At 54.5% G+C, this 15638-nt stretch overlaps 1 protein-coding gene across 1 annotated transcript; it reads left to right on the top strand.

Annotated features, from left to right (window-relative positions):
• The first annotated feature begins 3816 nt into the window (after positions 1-3816).
• Positions 3817-15193, top strand: PIRT (phosphoinositide interacting regulator of transient receptor potential channels). Its single transcript, XM_032322371.1, has 2 exons — positions 3817-3980; positions 14086-15193. The coding sequence occupies exon 2, from the start codon at positions 14224-14226 to the stop codon at positions 14635-14637; it is 414 nt and encodes a 137-aa protein (XP_032178262.1). The 5' UTR covers positions 3817-3980; positions 14086-14223; the 3' UTR covers positions 14638-15193.
• The last annotated feature ends 445 nt before the right edge of the window (positions 15194-15638 follow it).

Genomic DNA, 15638 nt, shown 5'->3' with positions numbered 1-15638 from the left:
TGTCTTTTGCACAGTGCACCGAGGCAGTCTCTTTATTTGCAGGGCCCAGCCTGATATATGCCTGGCATCTAAGAAACACACGGTAAGTATTTGATGACGTGATGAATACATGAATCTTCTAAATTATTCAATTGGGGCGCCTGGGTGGCTCAGTGGGTTAAGCCGCTGCCTTCGGCTCAGGTCATGATCTCAGGGTCCTGGGATCGAGTCCCGCATCGGGCTCTCTGCTCAGCAGGGAGCCTGCTTCCTCCTCTCTCTCTGCCTGCCTCTCTGCCTACTGTGATCTCTCTATGTCAAATAAATAAATAAAATCTTTTAAAAAAAAAATAAATAAATTATTCAAGAGCCAGCAAGCCTGAACCCTCTGACATGTTGTGATGGTGATGACTATTTTTGTGAAGCCGCTTTTATCAGCAAGCGTCGGGAAGCCGATCTCCAGCTTCAGGTCCCGGGTTAAACGCAGACCACTGACAGATTGCCAGGGACCAAGGAGAGCCAAGAAGTCCTTGAACTTCGGACAGCGACACTACCTAGGCTCGCCACTAGATGGCAGCCGCACTCAAGAAGCAAGTGGCTTCTGGCCTCTGACCACGCCCCCGCCCCAGGTCTGCCCCCCCCCCCCCCCCCGGGGCAGATGACCACAGGCCTTGGAGCCACTGGGACTGGACCTCCTGGTGGCTCTTGATGCCACTGATCCATCTCCCTGAAGATATGTCTTCCTCCTTGGCTCCACTCCCACTGGCTTCGGGTCCCCACCCCCCAGACCCTACCTCACATTATAAAATTCCCGCTGCGGAGGCCGTGCCCGATTTCCCGCACAGAACCTGGCGGGGCTGCTGCGTTAACAGGTGCAGACAAAGAAAAGGCGGTAGTGTCTCCTTGGGTGTACCCCCCCCCCCCGCCCAGCCCCCACCACCAACTTCCCCCAGGAAGTAAGGACGTCTTGAGAACTGTTACACAGGAGGAAACGGATAGGTAGACACAAGGGAAAAGTATGAGAAGAGACAAGAAGCAAGAGAGAAGCTGAGATGGGAGTAGCTGGAGGAGAAGGCCTGAGTCTCAGCCCCAGGCTCTGGACCGGCACCTGACCTGGCAGGAGGGACCAGGAGACAGCTTTACATAACTGAGTCGCTCAAGAGGACAGAGGGGCCAGACCAGGAGAGACTCGGGGCCATCGAGTCCCATCTCCTTGGCCATGGTGCCCTTGATGGGAAAGGCGGCAAAGACGGGCCGGGGAGTTGGGGCCGGTGGAAGGGGGCGGCTCTTCCCGGGCGTGCCTGACTTTGAGTAGTTGCTTTGCATGATTTTCCCGGGCCCCGGAAAGCAAAAGGCCTCTCGACTGTCTTAGAAAGAGCTGAGGGTCCCGCAGAGCATGGGGGCAGGGGGGCCCTGGGTGGGGGGGCAGGGGGTCCCTCGCCTGGTATCTATATCACCCCACAGGCAAGGTCTGGGTCAGAAACATCACTGCTGTACAAACTTACTCTCCCAAAGTGATGGTGTTTTGGTTTATTTTCTCCTTTTTTGGTTGTTGGGTTTTCTTAAGCTAGGAAGCCGCCATGAAAGGTTCTTAAGATACGGCAAAAAGACACTGAAGCAAAGAGCGTGAAAGATGGGTGTCAACACAGACACCCCTTTACTAGACTTGTGGCCCCGCAGCCCATCGTGGGACCAGCCCCAGGAGTGGCTCCCACGGAGTGGCTCCACGGAGATGGGCAGAAGGAACATTCCAGAAGAGGACAGCCTGTGTGCAGAGGCACAGAGGCTCCAAATGCCTTTATCAGGGTAGCCAGCTCTTCCTGCTTGGCTTGGCACTGGCTTGGTTGAGCCCCAGGAGTCCCGCGCTGTGTCCCAGAGACCCCTCCGTTCCGGGCAGACCTGGGTGGTCAGTCACCCCATTAGTCATATCCTGGAACACGGGACTAGCAGGCAAGGGGGAGCAGAGATGAACTGCAGCGGCTGGCAGCTCCAGGATGGAGGTTGGAGGGCTAAGAGCCGTCCCCCAGGCAACGCTGGACTTTCACTCTGCCCCTTCTGCTGCCCAAATCTCTCAGTAGCCCTTCCTCCTGGGGCGGCTGGAATCAGCTGCCCAGGGACCATGCTGGCTTCCCACCCCCCCTCTTCTGTCCCACGAGGGCCGAGCTTGAACACAGCGCAGCTTCCACCCCAGACATTTTCCCCTGGACCCAATCCCCCCATCTGCATATATGGTAACCTATGTACATTGCTTCTATGTGTACCTACATACACACATGCGTGTACATATATGTGTATCCCACACACGCATACACTCTGTATATCACAGAGCAGTCCTTGCTGTGTCTGTTTGCTTATTCAACCCCCACACAAGCTTTCCAAGGTCCTAGTGATCACGTCCACTCGCCAAGTGGAGAAGTCAAGGCTCAGAGAAGTCCTTTGTGCAAAGCCAAGTACCAGGATAGCAGCACGCCTCACAGAGCTACGTCTGAGGGCTCCATGGGGCAGTCAGTGGATTATGACACAGGCCAAGAACGTGGACTAGCGCGGACGTGGACAAAGTCCTCTGCAAGGGCCGGTCTCCCCCACGGCCATGCCGACGCCACCTGCACCTGCCACACCCCGCGGCCCGCAGAGCAAGCATGGGAGCCTGAACAGAGGGGAAAACAGGACTGATTTGATTATGTGCATGGCAGGGTAATTCACTCCAGGGTTTCTTCCCGGATTGGAGAGCGCAGACGCAGAGGCGGTGACGGCAAAGCAGAACGTCCTGGAAAGCCTCCGCTGGGGCTCCCATGGACACCCTCCCCCGTCCCCCCGAGCAGAGAGCGCGCGCCGTTCCCGCCACCCCTCCTGCCATCTCTCCCGGTCAGATTCTCCAGACTCTTCGCAGTCTGGGAAGTTCCCATTCGTTCGTAGTTCAGAGATCCACAGAGATGGAAGATTCCCTTGCCTGTTTTGGTCTTCCACATCCCTGGGAGTCTCCCTGATAGACCACGGAGGAAGCCCCCCCGCTCCGTGGACTGGGACCAGTGGCAAGGACTGTCCCCCACGCCGTGGCCAGTCTGGCTGGCAGGGTTCCAGGCAGTTTTGTTGGCTTCCGGGTACCCCTTGGGGCACCTTGGGGCCAGACAACCCCAATGTCTTACAAGCAGCTTGTGAGAGAGGTAGAGACCCTTCCCCACCGGATGGTCCATTCCAGTGGGCCATCATTCCATTCTCATTATAGTCAGACACAAAGCCACAGGGGCATAACAGGGGAAGCCAGGCAGGGCAAGGGTGAACATCTGCCTCCTGTCCAGAGACACCTGGGCGTGGGGTGGGGCAGGCCCCCGCTGTGCTCCTGCCCTTTTGTCACCCGAGATGCCCACCCACAGGCTCCGGGAAGTTCCCAGAGGCACCCCCACCACCTCAGAACAGAGGACGTTAAGTAAGCCTCCACCTGCTCTCTCCATCCACCCAGAAGGACCACGGCCCCTGGATCTCATTGTCATGGCCTGCGCTGGACAGAGCCTGCAGAGCCTCTGGGAAAGCCAGCCTTTGGCCATCCATCTCCAGCACCACCATCACTCACTCCACCAACCCACAAAGCCCAGCGTGCCTGATGTCTGAGCCGGGGCCAGGAGAATCAGCCCTGCCAAGACACCAGCCTAATGCAGGTCTCCACTCAAACTCGGTGACAGACTGCAGAGAAGCCTCATTAATTTTTCACAAGGTTTATCCAACAGTGGCGGAGCCGAGCTGAGACAAAGCCACATCACGATAGTGCCTGTGCCAGCAGCCCGCAAAGGGTTAACCCATTAGCCCACATCCTGGTGAGCTCATCCCCACTGGAGCCCGCGCAGTGGCTGGGATCAGAGGCACATCAGCTCCTCCATGGGGCCAGGGAGGCTTTCTCTGGCTGGGATGCAGAACTTGAACAGAAACTCGTTGCCGGGTTCCGCCTCCCATGCAAGCTGCGTGTGGTCCCCAGGTTCGCCATCCTGTCCCCTGGGACACTGAGGACAGTAAGTAAGGAGGGGATCGGTCCCCTCTGCCCTCCCACTTCCCTGGAGAAACGGGCTGATTTTTAACTTTGCTTCGCGGCGTGCTGAGTCTCGAACTGGAATTGGAACGCGAATATGCCGGACCGAGCCTCGGGATGGGGAGAACCGGCCACCAGCAGGCTGGAGGGCACTGCCCAGGGAGAACGGTGACAGCTCAGTGGCAGGGGAGGAGGGGGCTGCCCTGCTGAGGGCCCGGTAGAGGGGAAGCTGTATGCAGACGGGGGCTTCAGCCCTAGGTGTAGACCATCTAGACTTCACCCTTGGCCACTGGGAGGGGTGGGAAGGGCCGGGCAGGGACCTCAGTCTCAAACCTGGGCAGAGGTAGGAACAAAAAGACTAGACAGCAAAGCACCAGGCAGCCCTCCCGTTCCCAGTGTTGCATGGGCGGCGGCAGGGGTGGGGGTGGGGGGTGGGGACTCACACCCAGAATGTCCTCCTGGGAATCCCGGATCAGACCTCAGCGTCTGCTGCTCCCGGCAGCAGGCAGGCGTGGCAGGTGCCGAGGGCAGGTGCCAGGGAAACAAGGGACAGCGGGCTGGCTGGGGCAGGCTTCATCTCAGCAAGGGGAAACGGGGCAGGCACGGAGCTCGGGCTGAAACACGTAGGGCAGACCAATCGTCTGTGGAAAAGCAGGCGCCATCACCTGAGCTGGGCAGGGTCTGGGTGCTAGCTGGGTGATGGGAAGAGGGGGGTGCATGGCACGGTCTGGGTGGAGCGTGGCCTCTGGGGAACTTCCCTTCCTAGAAGTGCCGTGAGCGGGTGACAGACGGGGTGGCCGAGTGGCAGTGGCAGTGGCAGCGTATTCAGAAATGCTCTGGCCTCTGCTTTATCAGCTCAGGCACTGGGCCCCACTCACCTTATCAGAGGAATGGGGTCACCCGCTGCATGTCTTGTTCAAGGGAGGGCAGTGTCTGGAACCGGTGGCCGCGTGGGGTGGTAAGGGGACAACTCCAGGGGAGAGAGAGAGAGAGAGAGAGAGCAAGACCTTCCAGGGCTCGGGAATGTCATAAAAAACCCGTGCACGAGGGTCTTTCTCAGAAATAACCCATCGTGTTATTTCCGATGCTTGTATTGCCAGCCCTCCGTCCCCGAGGCTCCCACGGGATGACCTGGCTCTCTAGGCCCAGCCTCCTGCAAGGCAGTGTGAGGCCCCTCCCGTCCCCGAGTTCTGCTTTGGGTCCCTTGCAATTCCCAGAATAGCCCACCTCCTATCAGGGAGGAGACACTTGGGAACCGACAGATAACTCTAGGCCCCAGCACGGAGGGGTCTGTTGTGGAGCTTGCTGGAGAGCGCAGAGGCTGCCTGCCCAGCTTAAACTGAAATCGAATCTCTCATAACAACAAATATTTTGGGTGTATGTCCTGTGTATGCAGTCGTTGGCACATTCCTGCACCAAAAAAAAAAAAGCATTTGTTGCAATTTCCCTGGGCACCCTGTCATTTTATTGGTTACGTCTCGAACCTGCTAACAGTGACCAAGTTTGGCACATTCGGAGAACGCCACCAGCAAAGCCCCATAGGAGCGCCGATGTGAAGATGAGCAGGAAGTTGGTGGGGGGAGGGCAGGGAACACAGCACCGGGGAGAGGCGGGTGCCACGCCGGAGAAAGCCCCGTGCTGTGTATGACAGGCCAGGGTTTGGGGCCAGGCAGCTCTGGACCTCAGTTTCCTTATCTGTAAAATGGGAGTGAGGACAACAGGGGCCACCAGCAGGAAGAGGGGTGCTCTGGGCGAAGAAAGTGGCCCTAAGTGGTGTATTTCAGACGCCGGAGGGGAAGCGTTTGGTCTTTATCGTCTTGGACCCTCACTGCCGCCCCGGCACCTTGCATAATCCACACGCACGGGGCCCCAAACCATTTCTACACTGGGGTATGAATATGTGATAGCGTGAGAAAATGCCCAGGTCTTCTGGCAGCTTCTCTCCCCTGGCGTCTGAGACATCTCCTCGCCTGATTTGTCAGAGACGCCACTGAGCAAGCCACGACGGGCAGGGAGGGAGGAAACACGCGTCCCCCTGAGCTCCTCTGCAGAGCAGGAGACTGGCTTTCTTGTACCCTGGGTGCGGAGGCTGGCGCACAGGAGTGGTTTGGAAAGTGGGGCCGTGCTGGTGAGCACTGTTTGCTGAGCACTACGTAGCCCCCCCCGGGGCGTGGGGGCGGAATGCAAGGTCAGGAGCCAAGCTCTGAAATGACGCGCTGTAGGCAGCGTCTCCAAATAAGGGTGCGAAGGCAAACACGCGGCCGGTGAGCGGACCAGCACTAACAAGATTAAGGGACGGTCCTGGGGGTCTGTCCCTTCTGGAGGGGATCATTCGGGCCACCAGACCCAGTCTTTGCTCCGTCCAGCCCCACCTCCCATCCCCCAGCTTGCGGGACGTCTGTGTTTACCTTCACAGGGCGGGAGGTTTCCAGAGACGAGGCGGGCAAGGTGAAATTCCTGTCTCTCTCCATCGCTCACCTGCATTTCCTGTCCCCATCCCAGTTTCTCCCCAAAACTCCTTCTCCTTCTCTTCCTTCCCAAACTTCCTCCTCATCTCGGAATCAGCTCCACGGTCTTTCCCGGGTGACTCCCTCACTTTGCCAATCTCCCTGTGACAACACGTCCACCCTGTCCTGGGGTCACTTCGCCCCGGCCCGCACCTCTGATTTTCCAGGTAACGTGGAAAATCTGCCCACGCCCTGACGACGGATCCCCATGATCCACTAGCGACATCCTGCCTTTCTGGTGGGAGCCGTCTTTCCGCCAGCTCTTCACCCAACCCACCAATCATTAGGGTTTTTTCAGTCACTTTCCTGTGGCATATAGTTTGCACACAGGGAAATGCACAAGTCTTAGCGGGCTGTATGGACAGACAGACAATCCCCCCTCCCATGTAACCCACAGCAAAAATACCACGATGGAACACTTCCATGCACCCCAGAGAAAGCCCTTAGTTCTGTCCCATAATTCCCTTCCCTACAAAACTGTTTCGAGTTCTGTCCCCTTAGATTACTTCTTAGAAGCTTCTAGGAGGCCCTATAAATGGAAATAGATAATACCGTTACTCTGATACATTCACCTGGTGTGTCTGGGAGACCTCCAGGCTGTGTGTCCATGTATACATGTGGCCATGTATCCTCTTACGTCGTTCAGTCCTTTTCATGGCTTTAGTATTCTGTTGCGTGAATCTACAATCTGTCGCTGGGTGAGTTTCTGGCCTGGGCTGTTATCAGGAGAGCTGCTAGATGCATATTCTTAAATAAGCCACTAGTGGACACAGGCTTTCATGTCTCCAGGACAAATAAGTAGCTAGGAGCGCGACTCCGGGGACGAAGGGTGGGCACGTGCTTAATTTTGTAAGAAACTACCAAGCCTGTTCCCAAAATGTTTGTGCCATTTTATATTCTGCCAGTAGTGTATGGGTCACCATTTGTCTTGTGAGATTTTTTTTTTTTTTTAAGATTTTATTTATTTGAGAGAGAGAGAGAGCATGAGGCGGGTAGGAGGGGCCGAAGGAGAAGGAGAAGCGGACGCCCCGCTGAGCAGGGAGCCTGACACGAGACGCAATCTCAGGACCCTGAGATCATGACCTGAGCCGAAGGCAGACATTTCACCGACTGACCACCCAGGCGCCCTGTTTTGTGAGATTTGTAAACATTGCGCATTCTAGTGGGCGTCCAACTACGTTTCCTTGTGGTCTTGATTTGCATCTCCCTGTTGAGTATCCCTGTCAAGCATCTTGTCCGTGCTTTCATCTTCCTTTGGGATGGTCTGTCTAAGCCTCTTGCGCATTTTAAAAAATTAGGCTGGCGAATGGTTTTACCCATCAGATGTAGTTCTTCCTGTGTTCCAGATACAAATCCTTTGACAAATACCTATTTTTGCAAAATCTTTTCTCCCAGCCTGTAGTTTGCCTGTTCATCTCTTCTTAGGAGACTTTAATGAGCCAGGAGTTTCCAATGAAGACGAAATCTTACTTAATTGTTTTTGTTTGCACGTTTGCTTACTGCCTACTCTGTCCTGAGGGAGTTCGCCTGCCTGTGGGTCACAACGGTATTTCTCTCTATTTCCTCCTAAAATCATCCTCGTTCTCGCTTTTATGTCCAGGTTATGCCTGTGATCCGTCTGAATTAATTCTTGGGTGGATGCCGTGAGGCGGGGGTCAGGTTTCACTTTTTTCCAATAGAACATCAGTCGCCCCATCGACACTTGTCAAAAGGACTTTCTTTTCCCCCATGGAATTGCTTCGTCAAAAGGCAGCTGTCCTTGGTGTCTAGCCTGGTTTTGGGAGACAGTGGTCTGATTTCCTAAAAGTTAGACTTATACATAGCAGTCTGGCTTCCTGGGCTGGTTCCTGCAGACTGGGGTGTGTGTGTGTGTGTGTGTGTGTGTGTGTGTGTGTGTGTCCGAGTTCTGTTTTTTTAAGTAGTCTCCACTCCCCACATGGGGCTCGAACCTTCAACCTGGGGTTCATCAGCCACTAGCTGAGCCCGCCAGGTGCCCTTCAGAGTTCTGGCTTTAGACATGGTCTGGCCATTGTCTGTATATTCCGTTTCCCATTATTAGAAGCATTTGCAGACGTACATAGAAGTCGAGATCGTAATCACAGTGAACGTCCGTGTTTCCACCACCCGGCTTTACTGTCACTGAGCATCGTGTCAACCTGCCTCTGGCCGGAGTCGGAGGTTTTCATGTGAATCACAGCTTCACGGCATTTCTTCCCTGTATGTTGTTTCAAGCCTTAGCTCCGTGTCGTGAAGACATTTTCTTTGGTGTCCCCGGGATCGTTATCATTCCAAATACAAATGTTAAATTCTTGGTGTCATCTAATCCCCAATCCAAATTCTGACTTCCTTAAAATTATGCCCAGGTGTCTTTGTCCAGTCGGTCTGTTCTAGTCAGAATCCAGAAAAAGGGACGGTGTTGCGTTTAGTTAGACCTTTCAATTACCTTTGTTTACACATTTGATTGCCGTTTAACCTCCACCCAGAAAGGCAGTCATCCGGCGAGTCTCCGGCTCGAACGGGACACGCCCATGGAAGCGGCTGTAGCAGATCGAGAAACAGAACGTTAGAGCCCCCCAGAAGTGTCCAACGTGTCCCCACCCACGCCCCCACCAAAGGCAACTGCTCTCCTCATTGAAAGAGCACAGATTTTGAATTTGATGTAAATGGAATCTCATTTTATGTAAATGGAGGTTTTATGTAAATGGCAGTTTGCCTGGCCGCTCGCGGTCGGTGTCCTGTTTGGACATCGGTGCCCGTTCAGGCTCAGGGCTGTCCCCCTTTCCTTCTCGTGGCTGTGGGGTCCCAGACCAGGGCGCCATCTTGGCCTGCCCAACCCCAGCTGTGAGCTACAGTCTCCGTCCACTCAGTCCGCCTCCGGACCCTCCAAACGTGGCCTCTGGGAGAGAGGGATTCATCTCTCTCTTCTCAAATGGCTGCCCCGAGGGCTGAGCCCCTATTCAAATCTTGGGGAGTCCAGGAGGCCCGACCTCCGGCTTTCCTTCCTTCCTTCCGCCTTCTCCCCCACAGGCCCAGCCCCCGGGCCTCAGTACCTGTCCACCACTGAGGTGTCCGGGACGTTAAAAAGAGTCGGGTGTGTTCGGTTTCGCTGTAACAGATTCCCACAGATGCAGTCACTGAAGACAAAGAAGTTTATTCTCTTATGGTTTGGGAAGGCAGAGTCCAAAAATTGAGGAATCCTTAGAGCTGGTTCCTTCTAGAAGCTCTGAGGGAGAACCGGGCCGTGCCGCCCTCCTAGCTTCTGGCAGCGGCTGGAAATCCTCGGCTCTCCTTGGCTCGTAGGGGCATCGGTTCAGCCTCTGTCTCCATCTTCAGCAGGGTTTCCCCTCTGTATGTCATATTCTCCTCTCCTTTCTCTTATAAGGACACGGTCATTGGACCGGTCTACTTGAGGATGACCTGGGCTGGAGACCCCTGCCTTCCTTCTACTTGCCAACGCCTCTATCCGAATAAGGTCACATTCTGACGTGCGGGGTGGACCAGTCAACCCACTGCTGGGAGTGAGGGAGCCTCTGAGATGTACGGATCAAGCCCCCAGGAACTTAATCCAAACCTGGAAATTGTTCTCACCGGGCTGGCTCAGTTCCCCAGATGTCCCCTGGTCCCTCACGCAGCTACAGCAGGGGGCCAGGCCCTTGGAGAGCCTGCCAAGGACCAGAAGGGAGGCCCCCCATGAAGGATGAGTCAGCTTGGCCTTGGCCCTCGGGCAGCTGCAAGCTAGGCAGGAAGGACAAGCTGGTGTGGAGCTGCGGTCCACACCAGATTGATTTCCCCCTCCCCCACCACACACAGGGGACATCTGGCAATTGCCGGAGACATTTTTTGATTATCATGACCGGAGGAGGTGGTGGTGTTACTGGCATCTGGTGGGCAAAGGTCAAAGCCATTAACACACTCTCCTACAATGCACAGGACAGCCTCCCTACAACAGAATGACCCCGCCCCAATAGTACTGCTGCTGAGAAACCCTGATACTGAAAAAAATAGAGAATATTTTAGGACTTGAATAAAGTGTTATATAACTCGTAGCACCCTGACTTGGGGATTGTCAGGCAGCCCAGAGTCTCAGAATTGAGGTCTGGGTCACCACCGGTGGACTGATCTAAGAGGATTTTAGAAGTCCCTTACCCCAAATTCCTCATTTTACAGATGAGAAAACAGGGACAAAAATAACAACAATAATAATAATATTTATTATTATTATTGTATTATTTATATATAATATACAATATTATATATTAATAATGTTGTAATATGTTATATTATAATATTAATAATATATATTATTAATATTTGTATTATAATATTATCATTATCATCATCATCATCATCATCATCATCATGGCCCTGTCTGGAACACCTATGTTACACAAGGCTGCAGTGCTTATGGAATGTGACGGTCCTCACAGTCCAGTGGGGCAGATGTTGTATTCTCTTATTTTCGTTGGGGGCTAGTAAGCCTCCGGTGTTCACAGAGCGGCCCAGGGCCCCACAGCTCAGGTAAACTCGCTTCACGCTGCGGTCCCTCTGATGTCAGGAACTTAGATCTTCCCGTCATCACACACAGACACCGCAGATAAGCCCGCGGACTTGCCGGCTTCACGAAGGAGTGATTTTTCTCGGAAGCCCTGCCTGTCCCGTGACTGTGCCAAGACCCACATCGCCTCCTAAGTAAGTCAACTAAATGAAAGGTTCCCGTTCATTGGAGATTTCATGAGCCATGACAGTTTAGATAGACAGATGAGAGACAGACAGACGTCTACATCAGGTGACCAACTTCTGCCTTGCCAGGGACAGATACTAACAAAACTGACCATCTTCTTCCCATCACGGTCATTTCATAAAATCAGGAATATTTCAAAGCCAAAAAAGAAAAAAGAAAGACAGACAGACAGACCAGTGTCTCAGAATGAGATTGTCCTTTAAATTGAGTCGTTGAAAAACTGAGTATGAAAAACCGACCACCGTGCTCGTGTTTCTCTATCGCACAGGGAATCCCTGTAGAACTACTTCCTGACATGCCTCCATATTCCGTGAGAAGTTACACGTCGGGCGGGCGGGTGAAGCCCCAGAGTGAAAAATTCAGAGTCTCCTTGTTGAAGGGCGCTCAGGCCACATTCAGACCAGCGCGATCTGGTGTGCAGAGCTTTTAAGTCCAAAGACCTTGGTGTGAACCCCAGCACAGCTACATGGGACATTCGGCGAGGCCCTGGCCATGCTCCTCACTCTCACGGTGCCTGTCTTTGCCCTTAGAAAATGGGAATAGACAAGTGACTTCCCTGCAGGGCCAAAGAGCATGTGCTTGGTGCTTCCACCCCGTGAGCTCCCCAACCTCCCCCCACCCCCGCCTCCAGATGTGCTTGGTGCTGTGAGCTCCCCGCCCCACTCCAGGACCCCTGGCCATGACCCGTGCCTCCAGCAGCATAGCTCCTGCAGGGGAGGCAGAGGACACCTCCCACCCAGACAGGACCTCTCGTGGGAACAGGTCCTTCTCCGTCCAAGCCACCTCCGACAAGACTGAGAATCTCTGAATTCCTACTTCTCCCTGCCAACACCCCCAGCATCGCAAGACAACAAGTCCTTCTGCCCTGGGTCTCCACTGCCAAGTGGTAGAAAGGGCCACCCAGAGGTTGCGGGGTGGGGGGGGGGGGGGGTGCTGGGCGGGGATCCTACTGGAGATGTCAGAACATCCACAGAAAACACTAGGTGGCAAAAACCAGTGTAAGTCCCCCACCCCCAGGACCTCACATTAGGCTCCGTGATCCCTCCTTTGCCGCCAGCTCACAGTAGCAGTAGGGCGGGCAAGGGGAGAGATCACTTTACAAAGGGCCTTTGGCTTATGCAAATGGGCCACAGGATCCCAGGGGCAGCAGCAGACACCTGTGTCCCTGTACTCACAAAAGCCCATCGGTTTTTCGAAGTCTTTGGAAGCCGAGACCCAAATATCTTCTCTCTAGATGAGTGTCCAGGAGCATGAGTATTCACCTTCTGAAGGCACGGCCCTGTTACGATTCCCATTTCCTCCATGTCAAAGGGGACGGGTCTGTAACTGCTTGTTCTGGAAAGGGGCGGCGGGGGGGGGGGCATTACGGCTGGAGGAAGTGGTTCAAGCCTGAGCTGTTGCGGGGTGGAGGAGGGCGGGAGTGAGCGATCAAGTTTAGAATGAACATGGTGGGAAATGTTGGGGGAGAAACCATTCACTCCGGGACCCAGCTTTCCATGGGAGAGCCTTGGAAAAGAAGAACCAGCAGGTTCCAGGGTGCTCCGGGAGCCATCTCCTCCATCCCAGGCTACCCTTCACCCAGGGGCCAGACTTGCACCCTCCTCTCCATATTTGGGTCTGACTCACTCCATTTGGGGCATTGGGGGAGCCCACTGTGACTGGGATGAGTTGCCCCCCTTCCCCGATACACTTCTGGCTCTTGGAAAGCAATCTGATTTGGGTGGGGCCCGAAGAGAGACGGTCAGAGGAAGAGCCTCGGGGTTCCTGGAGGACGGAAGGACCAGAAGCCGAGGACACAAGGCAGTTCATGAGAGGAGGGAGACAGAGCAGAGGCTGGAGAGAGTGTTGCTTGAGGATAGTCATTCTGGGCAGGCAGGCAGGGTCCTGCAGAGAACAGTGGGAGAGTCTGTGGCCTGGGGACACAGGAGGAGAGTGTGGCCAGCAGGGTCCCAGAGCTTAACCCAGGGAGGCACCAGCCTCCGCCAGGAAGAACCCGTCCAAACAGTGTTGTAAAAAATGCTGAATTCATGCTCGGGACCACCGGGAGGGAGGAGGCAGAAAGGATAGTCCGTTGTTCGTTCACTTGCTCGCTCACTGAAAGGCAGGCAGCATCTCTGGGGTGCACCAGGCCAGACCTTCTGGAGACAAGTCAAGGATGATGCCTCGGGCCCGGGAGTCGGTGAGGACCTCTGCGAAGCGGACCGGGGCTTCTCTACAGCCTCGCCTTCCTCCCACATGCAGAAAGTACCAGGGGAAGAGAGGGCTCTGGTGACTGAGAGGTACACGGACGGGCTCAGATGAGAAGTCGGAGGAGGTCACCGGCTAGAATCCGTACCTTTACAGGCCTGAGATTGACCTGATGTCATCGCCACGGAGGACGGGGCAAGGGGGCACTTAGATATTCAAAGGTCACACTCTGAACCTGGGGCATGCCCCTGGCTGAAAAGCACATAAAATCCTGGGCTGGGCTGAAGGATGTCCTCCACACGGTAAGGAAGAGAGCAAGAACAGAACGGGTTCAAATCCAGCCTCTGGCAGCTGGACATGGGTAGTACTGTTATCCCCATTTTATAGATAAGAAAGCTGAGGCATAGAGACGTTAAGTAACTCATTCAAGTCATACAGCTAGAAAGTCGTTGAGTCTGAAAATAAGGTGCTATTCGCAAAAACACAGCTTTTGCTTTTTTTTTAAAGAGGTGCCCCTGTTCCCTGTTTTAAATACTAAAAGCAGTTGATTTGAATGCTATAATATTTATCTCTCACAAGAAAAAACAAAGAAACGTGCCAGTGAGTGGTTTCTTAGTTATGTGGATCTCATCTGACTTTCTGTTTGGCTTCAGCACAAAACCCAGTGTCGCCCTCCACTGAGAGCCAGACCAGAGACGGATGCTGAGAACAGGAAGGGCGTGTGGGGACTCCTTGGGCTTCACCCTTGTTTCTAAGTGTTGCGGGTACCAGGTGCCCAGTCCCGTGGAGCCATGACGATGGAGGCTCTCCCCAAGGCCCCGGAGGTCGATGAGAAGTCTCCAGAGTCCAAGGACCTGCTGCCCAGCCAGACGGCCAGCTCCCTGTGCATCAGCTCCAGAAGCGAGTCGGTGTGGACCGCCACCCCCCGGAGTAAGTGGGAAATCTACCGCAAACCCATCATTATCATGTCGGTGGGCGGCGCCATCCTCCTCTTCGGTGTGGTCATCACCTGCTTGGCCTACACCCTGAAGCTGGGTGTCAACAGCCTTAAGGTCCTTAAGATGATAGGGCCTGCTTTCCTGTCTCTGGGACTCATGATGCTGGTGTGCGGGCTGGTGTGGGTGCCCATCATCAAGAAGAAACAGAAGCAGAAACAGAAGTCAGTTTTCTTCCAGACTCTCAAGTCCTTCTTCCTGAATCGCTGATGGTGGCCTCACTTTCTCTTCTCCTCGTCACCCTGCTGCCTCGCCCGGGAGGAGATCTGCAACGTCCAACATTCCCCATCTTCTTGGTGGAGGTGGTGGTGGTGGAGGGGGTTTAGCCATAAGACAGACAGGCAAAGCCTTTTCCTGGCCCTCTGGGAAAGAGCTCAGGGCTCCACATGCAGCTGGGGAGCGCTGCAGGCTCCATCTCATTTCGTCTTTCTCATATTGCTATGCCTCCCTTGACGCTGGCCACAGCCGTCCCCTTTCGTGGCTCATTCCCCACTCCTGCATCTAGGTGCCACTCATCGAACTCTCTCTGCCAAGTGCTATGCATGCTGGGAAATTCCTGGGGCGAAGTTGTGTCCCAAGGTGAACCTCATGTTTACACACATCAGAGTGTCCGAGCTAGACTCCCCGTCTACATCCTTCTAGAACCCAAACTGAACCATGGAGGCCCTTCACAGAAGAGAGGGAAGACTGGCTTCTGGCTCCCTGGGGTGGCCAGCCCCAGCTCCCTCGGTGGGCAAGATACTGATCTGCATCTCGAGGGACAAGTCAACAGTGTGAAACATTCCAAAGAGGGAACAGTGGAGGGTGTCCGGGGAGAAACCCTTTCCAAGAAGGCGCATCCCCCACTGGAGAAAGCTCTGGGAGTCAACCAGCGGGGGACATTTAACTCCGAGTTACACAGTATTTATGCCAGAGACCATCGGGGTGGGCTGGGGTGCCAGAGTTTGACCTTCTAACATCTTCTCGTTGACTGTTCTCCCCTCTGAACTTGACAATTAGCCATGGACAAGTGCATGTTGCCCTAACTTCTTCCTGCCCCCTACCTGCACCTCCACCCCCAATTCTAGAGCAGCAAGAGGAAGACTGCAGCGGGTTCTGCAAGAGTTTTCTCTCTTCACCTGCATGGAGAACCAAAGCCAAGATCGCATGCCACATTTGAATGGTCTGTGGGTTCCCAGAGATAGGATTTGTTTCGGAAAACCTTATCTGCT

This window comes from Mustela erminea, chromosome 18 (genome assembly GCF_009829155.1).
Source record: "Mustela erminea isolate mMusErm1 chromosome 18, mMusErm1.Pri, whole genome shotgun sequence".
Taxonomy (NCBI): domain Eukaryota; kingdom Metazoa; phylum Chordata; class Mammalia; order Carnivora; family Mustelidae; genus Mustela; species Mustela erminea.
The sequence above is the reverse complement of the archived record's forward strand: the minus strand, read 5'-3'. Positions and strand labels throughout refer to the sequence as shown.